Consider the following 11,715-nt stretch of genomic DNA (forward strand, 5'->3'; position numbering starts at 1 on the left):
GAAGTTTGCATTGCTGTGTTTACAAGCTTATAAACGTTCGATTGGTATATGGGCATTTTCAGGGTAACAAACGTTACACGGCACAATTTTACACATTTTTCATTGTGTGCATGATTATCTCTAAAACAACAAATGATGGAGTTTGCTTTTAAGCCCATATGATCTAATTTTACTTTTGAGTCTGGAGATATATGATTCTTAGGTAATATAATTGGTTGTTTTTGTTTTACAGATAACGAGGAACCTGTTATACGTAACTGCCCACCTTCCATGTCTGTATCCATGGAAACAGGTCAAGATTACGCTACGGTGTCTTGGGTTGCACCAATTGTAACGGACAATTCTAATAGAGTGACAATGACATTCAATGAAGCCGACGCCTGGACAAACCCTGACAACTTTCCTGAAGGAATGACCTCTCTGTCCTATACAGCTGAAGATGCCGCTGGAAATAAAGCGACTTGCGTGTTCACCATATCAGTTTTAGGTAGATCTATCATGTTCTTTCTTTTTTAAAATGTATATTGTAAATTGCGTTAGGAAATAGGCCTTTAATCGTTTATGTGAGTTGAAGTCTAGTAAGGAAATTTAACACAGAGACCTATGGATGATTCACGAAGAGAGTAGATATATTGTCGTATTCTCTTCATGTCAAGAAACAACCAAGAAGTCTTTGTCGAAAATTGACGAATCAAGAAAAAAAATAATAATCATTGACCCTGGGAAAACCGCATAAAACCGTAATTCCGAAGCTTCGTAATTCCGAAGGTGCGGTTATTCCGAAGGTTCGTATTTCTGAAAGTTCGTAATCCCGAAGGTTCGTCAATCCGAAAACGAAATAAGGTTCGTAATTCCGAAGGTTCGTCAATCCGAAAACGAAATAAGGTTCGTAATTTAGAAGGTTTGTTAATCCGAAAACGAAATAAGGTTCGTAATTCCGAAGGTTCGTTAATCCGAAAACAAAATGAGGTTCGTAATTCCGAAGGTTCGTCAATCCGAAAACGAAATAAGGTTCGTTAATCCGAAAACGAAATAAGGTTCGTTAATCCGAAAACGAAATAAGGTTCGTAATTCCGAAGGTTCGTTAATCCGAAAACGAAATAAGGTTCGTTAATCCGAAAATTAAATAAGGTTCGTATTTCCGAAAATGAAAAATTATTCATTTTGGTTACAAAAACGGTGTTGTCATTACAAGATTACACGATATTATGCAATGACGATCGATGATACATGCATGTGTTGTGGCCAAAAGCATGCATTTCATTCAGAATAGGCGCCCTGATCAAGCATAGGCTAATTTCGATTTTATCTTAGCAATTGCTGCCTAAGCAAATGGTTTAAAGATGCAGGGCATCAAGTGTGTTGGTCGCGTGCGAGTAACCTCTAGATAATAGGATTTGTATTGGAGGGGATGTCATTTTTAATAACAGCTTCTGCTGGTAATAAAAATAAAATAATACTATAATAATGATCCTTGTGAGATGTTGAAAGCGCGAATCGCAAGCTCAAACTAGTAGACATTTCATGTAACAAGACGTGAACTTAAACATTCTGAGCAGTTTTTTAATCGTGAGAAAGATGTTTATCTTTCTAAAGTATAAACTTCGAGGGCGAGCTGTAATTTGTTTATAAACTTACCTGGGGCCCGTTGCATAAAACCTTTTACCTGAGAAAACTCAGGTTGTTTTTACCGGAGTTTTTGCCCTGTGCTAAAGTCAATGGCGGAAATCAGACTAACCTTAGTTTTCAGTTTTTACCAGAGTTTTCTCAGGTAAAAAGTTTTATGCAACAGGCTTCTACTAAGTAATCTGTTAAAGACTGCATTTAGTGACTCATGAATAGAATATATATATCTCACGAGCTAAATAATGAGAGCGTGAACCGCGGCGGACACATGGCGTGCCATTTCGTATACTAAATTACATTTTGTTGAAACAAAACTTATTTTGTACCATATGAAATTAATGAAATGGACGCAACTACATACCGTCTCACCGAAATTCATTTTGTGTACGAAATTACACTGCGTCATAACAAAATTACTTTCGTATGAGTAAAACACAACTTTTGTATACGAAATGGTGCGATTTAGACTAAAGTTAGACTGAATTTTTTTTATTACACACTTGGCGCCCCAGATTTTTTATGTGTACAAACTAATCGAATCAGAACGTTTCTTGTGTAAGTTGATGCCATGATCTTGAGCCCGAAGAAAAGTATACGAAACTTAAGTGCACAGCCCGATAATTTCGAGATATTCTGAAGCAGAATGCTCAGCTGTTATGCCGTAAGATAAACGAAGCTTGAATTGCTGTGTATTAAAGTTTGTAAACTTTCGATTGGTATATGATTCGTTAATTTCACCTTTGTTTTTTTCTCCTACAGATAAAGAGGAACCTGTCATACATTACTGCCCACCTTCGATGTCTGTTTCAATGGAAACAGGTCAGGATTATGGTATGGTATCTTGGGTTGCACCAATTGTAACCGACAATTCTAATAGAGTGACAATGACATTCAATGAAGCCAACGCCTGGACAAATCCTGACAACTTTCCTGAAGGAATCACCTCTCTGTCTTATACAGCTGAAGATGCCGCTGGAAATACAGCTACCTGTATGTTCACCATAGCAGTCACAGGTAGATCCATCTTGTTCTATCAATTTTAAATGTATATTATAATTCGGGAAATCTTACTCAGGGAAGTAATATAAAGGCCTCTGTTTATGTGGCAGGAGCGGCAAAGAACAACCAAGAAGTCTTAGTTTGTCGAAAATTGGCGAATCAAGACAGCATTTTTAATCATTGACTCTAGTAAAACGCCATATGTTTGATATTGTTCGTCAGCTCCGACAATGTAACGAGTTTGTTCTTTCGGTAGAATAAATTTCGACAAAGACCTAAGAGCGGTACTTTCTCTATCGACAATGCGTGCATTGTTTTCTTAAATCCTTCACATGTCTCAGTAAAAAAAATTTTCTTGTTGTTAAATCTATATTGTAGAATGTATGTGAATGCCGTCAGTGCTTTATCTGCCATTTCCAAAATCTTCGCATTTTCTTTTAGCATGTTTAGATTACTATTTGAGAATAAAATAATTTTTGCTTCTTGGCGTGAATTGGAAAAAATTTGCGGCGGACCCTTGGCGGGCCATTTTGTATCCGAAATTACATTTTGTCGAAGCAAAACTCATTCTGTACCACAAGAACCAGACATTATAATGAACGCAACTACATATCCTTTTACCGAAATTATTTTAGTGTGACACGAAATAAATTTTGTGTACGAAATTACGCTGCGTCATGACAAAATTACTTTCGTATGAATAAAAATAAATGTTGTGTAAGGAATGGCGTAAACTTTTTATTCCACCATTGGCGCCCCATCTTTTTATGTGTACAGACTAATCGAATCAGAGCATTTCTAGTGCAATTTGATGTCATGATCATGAGCCCGATGAAAAGCACACGAAACTTCGCGCACAGTCCGATAATTTCGAGATATCCTCAATCAGAACGCTCAGCTATTGAGCCGTAAAACGAATGAAGCTTGGATTTTTGTGGTTCATAAACTTTCGATTGGTATACATTGTACGAATCGTTAATTTAACTTTTGGATCCGGTCTGGATCTTTGAGAATCATGGGTGTTGTAGGTGGTTCATTTTGTTTCTACAGATAACGAGGAACCTGTTATTCGTAACTGCCCATCTTCCATGTCTGTATCCATGGAAACTGGTCGATATTACTCTACAGTGTCTTGGATTGCACCAAGTGTAACGGACAATTCTAATAGAGTGACATTGATATTCAATGAAGCCGACGCCTGGACAAATCCTGACAACTTTCCTGAAGGAATCACCTCCCTGTCCTATACAGCTGAAGATGCCGCTGGAAATACAGCTACATGCATGTTCACCATAGCAGTTATAGGTAGACCCATCATTCTTTCCATTTTAAATGTATGGTATATTTTATTTCCTGAAATGTTGCTTACATGTAGAGAGGTATTATTTTTTTTATGTGAGCCGGGGTCTAGTAGGGGATGTTTTTACCCGACGTATATGATTCAATAATAAAAAGTATATTATCGAATGCTTTTCATGTTAAAAAAGGGAGTCTGTGTGAAATATTGGCAAATTAAGACATCATTTTGTATTATTGACTGTGGGAATCAACGCATATGCGATTTTCGGTCTGTTCCGTAAATAATGACGAAGCTTATCTTGTGGTACACCTTTTCTGACAAAGACCTCGCAGCTGTACATTGTAATTGGACAGACATTACAATACATTGACTGTTTTGTTGAATCTTCCGTATGTATTAGAGCAAAAACTACGTATCTAAGATGTAGAATGGGTTTGAATACCTTCCATGCTTTATCTGCCATTTCCCAGCCTTTCGCATTTTCTTTTAGATTACTTATTGAGAGTACCATAAATTTTGCCGCTTTATATTCATAATTGGGACCTTTCGCAATCATCACGGACGCTAGTATTAGGGTCCCCTAACACAAAAGTTAACGCTTAATCATACACTTGATTTTTAAGATTGATTGTGCATTACAGTCAATAGAATCAAACGTAGAAAACTGCTCTACGATCAATGCTAAGCTTTGTGTAACAGGGGGGTTACAGGCCCTACAAATCTGCTTTTCGTGTGCAAAATCCCTTTCCGCGACACCCGTAGCGCATACATGCATGTATATTACGACTGATGGCTGGAGATATTCAAAATGCAGGACCTAAAATAGATTTATGACATGGATAAGAAAGTGGTTTTTCAAACAAATCGAGAACATATTGAGTGAGGAAAAACTTACTGAATGAAGGCTTAAATATAGATCATTACAGTCCATCGAATCGATATTACATTTAATGTGGATTATTGGTGGATCACTGGCAATTGATTTCATGGATAAGATCAACCTCTCCAGCCGAACATTTCGCATGCGTTGGTACATCAACTCGTTTCCTTTTGTTTCTTTGTTTCTTTTGTACACTCCTTATACTCCTTGTACACAAACGATATGCCTCTCGCACACGATGTGAGGGGCATTATGTTTTACATTCCCCAGAAATGGGGATTAGATTCAAATTCCGGGGGGACCACTTCCATTGATGAGTGGATACCAGGCACGACCATGGGGTTTCGAAAAGTACCCTAAACATGCTAAACAAGGGAAGCAATTCTTTTCCAGATTATGAAAATGCATCTCTTAACAAGTATTTGGCTTGTGAAACCCTACAAGTATTGAATATATATCCCTTATTTCAGCATTTTAAACATCGTTTTGACACCCTTATAACGTTACATAGGCCTATATACGTAACGTACCTGCCCACTCTGTCCCCTTTTACGGGTGGTCGCTACTGGTATCCACTAATCAATGGAAGTGGGCCCCCCGGGCGGCCTCTCGAGCTCTAGGAGGAGTCAAATGTGGCTTTGGAAAGTCGTCCTCAATCGGATAAATCGCTGTTACCATAGTAGCAACCAGAATTTTGCACACGAAACGCATATTGAATGTTTCCGTCGCAGATGCGAAACGAAAAAAAATCTCATGTCACACAATTTGCATTGCAGGACTGAGTTTTACGACCATGATGACGGGCCCAAAAAGTCCCTTCCAAAGTCAACTACCGTTGTAAATAAGCGTCCGCGTCCTCAAACGAAAGGTCGGGAATATGGGATAAATTTCTCGAACTGCTCAGGTTCGTGCATGTCTCCTACAAAACAGAAATATATGTATATACATGTATATATACATGTATAAGTAGGGTAGGTTTAATGACGTCATCGTAAGTAAGTCTCATGTTTAAGAAAAGATTCCGTTCATTTCTTACACAAACATGAATTTTACTCATACGAGTCATTTCATCATATCGCAGAATAATTTCCTGCACGAAATATTTTTTTTGCCTCACGAAATGTATTTTGTCTCGATGAAATGTAATTGCGTCCACGGAATAGAATTCTCATGGTACAGAATCGATTATTCTTTAACGAAATGTAACTTTGAGTACGAAGTGGCACGCTAGGTATCCGAGTACAAATTCCGTCAAATTCAAGCCATTCCGACCACTTAAATTGTTACCACTCTTTAATACAAAAAATATTTCGCCATTACGTATTGTAATTATGTGCACTATATTTTTTAACCACATGATATGAATTTCGCCGAGACAAAATTTATCTTGTACTATTCGAAATGACATAATTGATACATAGCGAAAGTAATTTCATATGGTACGGAAGATAATTCTGTACCCGGAATAGAATTTCGTTGCAACGCGAAGATAGATTCCGTAGGTACTAAATAACATTCATTCTTAAATAAAGTTTTTGCACGTAATTACATTTCGTAATGAGTAAATGTTGTCGTAAGGGTTGTAATTGAATTTGTGAACGGAATGGCGTGGATTGGATGAAATTGTGAGGTAGACGCTTGGCGGGCCAGGCGATATACAACATTAAATCTTGTTGTTATTAAAAGTCATTTTGTACCAAATAAAAATGATTTAATGGACGCAACTACATATTGTCTCACCGAAATCCATTTTGTTTTGCACGAAATGAATTTTGTGTACGAAGTTACACTGTGTCAAGACAAAATTACTTTCCTATAAATAAAAAACAAATTTTGTGTATGCAGAAGTGTGAGTAAGACATTTTTTTTTCAATTCAATTCAATTCAATGTTTTATTCAATTCCAATAAAAATCAATACAGAGTATAGAATACAGTAATAACAAATACAATGTGCAATAATAAGGCAAGAAAATGTAAGGTACATGTAAAACAAGTATTAAACAGATACAAATGAGAATAAAGAGATATAATATTGGAATTAGGAGGTCATAAAAACCTATCAAGGTTTGTCGAGATAACCACCCTTTAATACATAAAAAATAAAATAAGCCAAATTGAAATCATGAACTTAGTAAAATGCTCATTTAAAATTAAATTCAATAACTGAAATCAATTGATAATACATGTACATGTAATAATATAAACATAGGTTAAAACACGTTTAACCGCACAAACCCAACACATAAACACACAAAGGCAGTAAAAATCCTTGCTTTCACACACTATTGATTAAATATAGTTTCAATTTCCTGCTAAAAACATTCGTTGAACTGATTGATCTTATTTCTATTGGAAGATTGTTCCAAACAGCTGGAGCATGGTGTCTAAACGAAAATAATACATAATTTTTATTTACAGTCCATAAGTGATATTTATTTTTGTTTCTTGTATTATAATCATGAATATTAACATTTAAATCAAGCATAGACGATATTGAATTATGGAGTATATTCTGTTTATGTTTAAAAATTAATATTGCACAGAAGTAGGAATTGAGTTGATAGATATTTAGAACGTTGAATTTCACGAAAAGTTCTTTAGTGTGGGCCAATCTGTGAGAAAATGAACATATTCGGATAACTCTTTTTTGTAAAATAAACAATCTTTCTAGTTTTGAAGGATATGTATTTGCCCACACTACATTACAATAAGACAAGTAAGGCAAGATTAAGGTATTATACAAAGTTAAAAGAATGTGTTGAGGCAAGAAATCACTAAGTTTGCGGATGATACCGATATTCCTAGATATTTTATTTGTCACATCCATTATATGATTATTCCATGAAAGTCTTTCGTCAATTAAAACGCCTAAAAACTTTGAGCAACTTACACGTTTGATAACTTGATTATTCATTTTAATATTTAATACTTCAATATCATTTACTCTATTATGTCCATGAAATAATATATAGTTCGATTTATCCATATTCAAAGAGAGTTTGTTATAGTAAAACCATGCGGTTACATGAGGTAATTCTTGATTCAAAACATTATTCAAAGATTGTAGTGAATTATCAGAAACCAAGATATTGGTATCATCCGCAAATAACAAAAATTTCAATTTGTCTGAACATTTTGGTAAATCATTTATAAATATTAAAAATAATAGTGGTCCGAGGATAGATCCTTGGGGCGCACCACATAAAACATTAAATGGTTCAGATAAAACATTTTTATAAGATACGTATTGCACACGATTTAATAAATAATTTTGAAACCAACATAATACATGACCCCTAATTCCATAAAACTGTAATTTGTGTAAAAGTATGTTATAGTCAATGCAGTCAAAAGCCTTGCTAAGGTCTAAAAATATTCCGATAGTGTGTAATTTCTTATTTAATGAGTTGATAACATAATCATGTAAGTTAATTAGGGCCATTTCAGTTGAAACATTTTTTAAAAATCCATATTGCACGTCATTTAAAAGAGAGTTGCAGTTAAGAAAATTATATAATCGATTATAAACAATTCTTTCTAAAATCTTTGAAAAATATGGTAGTAGTGAAATGGGACGATAATTAGAGACATCATGTAGGTCACCTTTCTTATGTACAGGAATAACTTTTGAGATTTTCATTTTAGAAGGAACTATGGCAGAAGATAGTGATAAATTAAAAATATGACATAAAGGATGCAGAATGAATACAATCACTTTTTTGATAACAACTGGACTTAAATCATCGATACCACAACTACTGCTACATTTTATATTTTTAACAATCTCAACTACTTCATTTTGATTGACTGGTTTAAAAAACAATGATTGCAAACATTTATTGGGCAAGAATTTGGCAAAATCTTTACTACTTGAGTAGTTACCATTTGGGCAGTGACCAATTTTAACAAAAAAATTATTAAAAGTGTTTCCAATATCCTTATTCCCATATATAGTGTTACCATTATAATTAATAAAATCAGGCAGACTCTTCTTTTTGTTACCAAGAACATCTTTAATGATATTCCATGTCTTTTTTAAGTTTCCCTTAGATTCTTGAAATTTATGTTCATAAAAATTTTTACGGGCATTTCTTAACGATTTATTAAGAAAGTTTCTAAATTTGACATACTTTGTTTTAGAAGTATTATTTGGATTCTCACGATATTTCTTGAACAATTGATTCTTTTTGCGTATATTTTTCAATAAGACTGAGTCAATCCAAGGTTTCTTCCTCATACCTTTTCCTTTGCCTCTGGAGACTTTCTTAAAAACCTTAGTATACAAAGCACAAAATGTATCTAAAAACAAATTATAAGCAATTTCAGTATTTTCACAAAACAATATTTGATTCCAATCCATAAAAGCAAGTTTTTCTTTAAATGTAGCAATAGTATTTTCATTAATATTGCAGCGTTCATAAACAATAGCATTTTTAGACAAATTATATTTGTTTGCAATTTGAAATACAGGAAAATGATCTGAGATGTCGTTTACCAGTAGACCAGATGAAACATCAGAATAAAAATTGTTTGTAAAAATATTATCAATTGAAGAAAATGATGATTCAGTAATCCTTGACGGTTTATCTATTAGGGGCAAGAAACTGTAGGCATAAATTACACTTAGAAATCTATTTACAAGTCCACAATTAGAGTATTTCATTAAATCAATGTTAAAATCACCCATAATATATACATATTTACATTCCAAATTAATAAATTTTAAACATTCTTCAAAATCATCAATAAATTCAGTAACATTTGTAGAAGGTTTTCTATATATTATGCCAACAATTATATTTTTTCTTTGAGGTTGTATTATTTCGATAAAAAGTGATTCATAATTCAATGAGTTATTCAACAAATCAGTTCGAACTATGTAATTAAAAGAATTTGAAATGAAAAGAGCTACTCCTCCACCTTTGCCGTAGTTCCTATCAGAGTGAATAAATGTGTAACCATCCATATTAAATAATAAAGGTGTGGTGTTATTGATCCATGTTTCTGAGAATCCATAAATGGAAAAGTTGAAAGACAATGTAGATAGGAAATCACATATAGTATTAAAATTCTTATTTAAACTACGAGAATTAAAATGTAATATAGAAAATCCATTATTCACATCTTTAAAATTATCAATAAAATGATTATCTGAGTAGTATTTACAATTAAAATCAATCTCCAAGTTAAAATCAGAGTTGTCTGTACTGAAATTTGTAAACAAATTATTAAAATCATCAATTCTAAAAGATTTGGGACTCCTAGTATTGCAATTTATATTAATCAGTTCTTCATCATCAATGTCATTGAAAGGGAAAATAGAGTGGAAGCATTGTGGAAATGAGCATTGACATAGATGTATATCATTGGCAGGAACATCCTGATTATTATTTTTACAGTAGGAACATGTAATCAGTTCAGTTTTTACTGCGAGGTTACAATCAACACAAAACATAGAAATAAAGATAAAAATAACCACCACAAAGAAAACAAAGATGAGAAAGAATAACAAAAAATTAATACATTAAAGGTATGAAAAAAAATCGTATGACATTTGAGATTTTCCAGGAGTACACGGTGAGATAAGCTACAAATGTTCAATGTCTCTCTTGGATTTAATAAGTCTCTTTGTACTACCAGGGGCTTTGCGAAGATCCGGCCATCCAGAGACCAGGCAGTCTTGACGCGCTCACTGTTTTTTATTGAGTCTTGGTGCCCCATATTTTTATGTGTACGACCTAATAAAATCAGGGGAGCGTTTCATGAAAGGACTTGTCGGATGTTTTATCCGACAAGTACTGTTTTATCACAGTTACTGTGGCAACAGTGCCTCTCAGCCAATCGTTATCAAGGAAAGTTGTCAGATCTGACAACTTGTCGGACGAAAATGTTGATGAAACGCTCCCCTGATCATTTCTGGTTCATCTTGATGCCATGATCATGAGCCCGATGAAAAGCACACGAAACGTACTGCACAGCCCGATAATTTCAAAATATTGTCAAGCAGAATGCTTTGCTAATAAGCGTTCGAAAATATTACAGCTGTCATTGCTGTTTAGAAGTTAATTTGAATGCAATTTGTTCATCTCACTTTTGGGTCCGGTCTGGATCTTTGAGAATCATGGGTGTGTTATAGTTGGTTCTTTTTGTTTTTACAGATAACGAGGAACCAGTTATACGTAACTGCCCACCTTCCATGTCTGTATCCATGGAAACAGGTCGAGATTACGCTAAGGTGTCTTGGGTTGCACCAATTGTAACGGACAATTCTAATAGAGTGACAATGACATTCAATGAAGCCAACGCCTGGACAAATCCTGACAACTTTCCTGAAGGAATGACCTCACTGTCATATACAGCTGAAGATGCCGCTGGAAATAAAGCTACCTGTATGTTCACTATAGCAGTTATAGGTAGATCCATCATGCTCTATCAATATTAAATGTATATTATAAAATATTTCGGGAAATGTTATTCAGAGAAGTATTACATAGGACTTTAATTGCGTATGCAGTTATGTGAGCTGTAATCTAATAGGGAATTTTTATACAGCGTCGTATGGAGGATTCAAGAATAGAGTTGATGTATTATCAAATGCTTTTCATGTTTATGGGCAACCGAGATTCAAGACACGATTTTTAAGCACATTAAAACATTTGCGATTTTTTGTCTGTTTCAAAAATAAGACCTTGTTGGTCTTGTGATACACCTATTTTCGACAAAGACCATACAGCTGTACAATTATTGTCTTTTAGCAGACTTTTCAATACATTTAGCGATTTATTGAGTCCTCCGTACGTCAGAGCAAAAACTTTGTATTGTGAAATCTATGTTGCAGGATGTATGTGAAGACCGCCAATGCTTTATATGTCATTTCCCAGCCCTTCGGACTTTCTTTTAGATTACTAA

General features: G+C 34.3%; 1 protein-coding gene across 1 annotated transcript in view; it reads left to right on the top strand.

The window, feature by feature from the left end:
• LOC121417693 (hyalin-like) overlaps positions 1-11,248 on the top strand; it is a 37,026-nt gene extending 25,778 nt beyond the window's left edge. The window contains exons 10-13 of the mRNA XM_041611427.1: positions 233-487; positions 2,386-2,640; positions 3,676-3,930; positions 10,965-11,248. Coding sequence (XP_041467361.1) covers positions 233-487; positions 2,386-2,640; positions 3,676-3,930; positions 10,965-11,248 — 1,049 coding nt within the window. The remainder of the gene's footprint in view (positions 1-232; positions 488-2,385; positions 2,641-3,675; positions 3,931-10,964) is intronic.
• Positions 11,249-11,715: the final 467 nt, after the last annotated feature.

This window comes from Lytechinus variegatus, chromosome 6 (assembly GCF_018143015.1).
Source record: "Lytechinus variegatus isolate NC3 chromosome 6, Lvar_3.0, whole genome shotgun sequence".
NCBI classification, from domain to species: Eukaryota; Metazoa; Echinodermata; class Echinoidea; order Temnopleuroida; family Toxopneustidae; genus Lytechinus; species Lytechinus variegatus.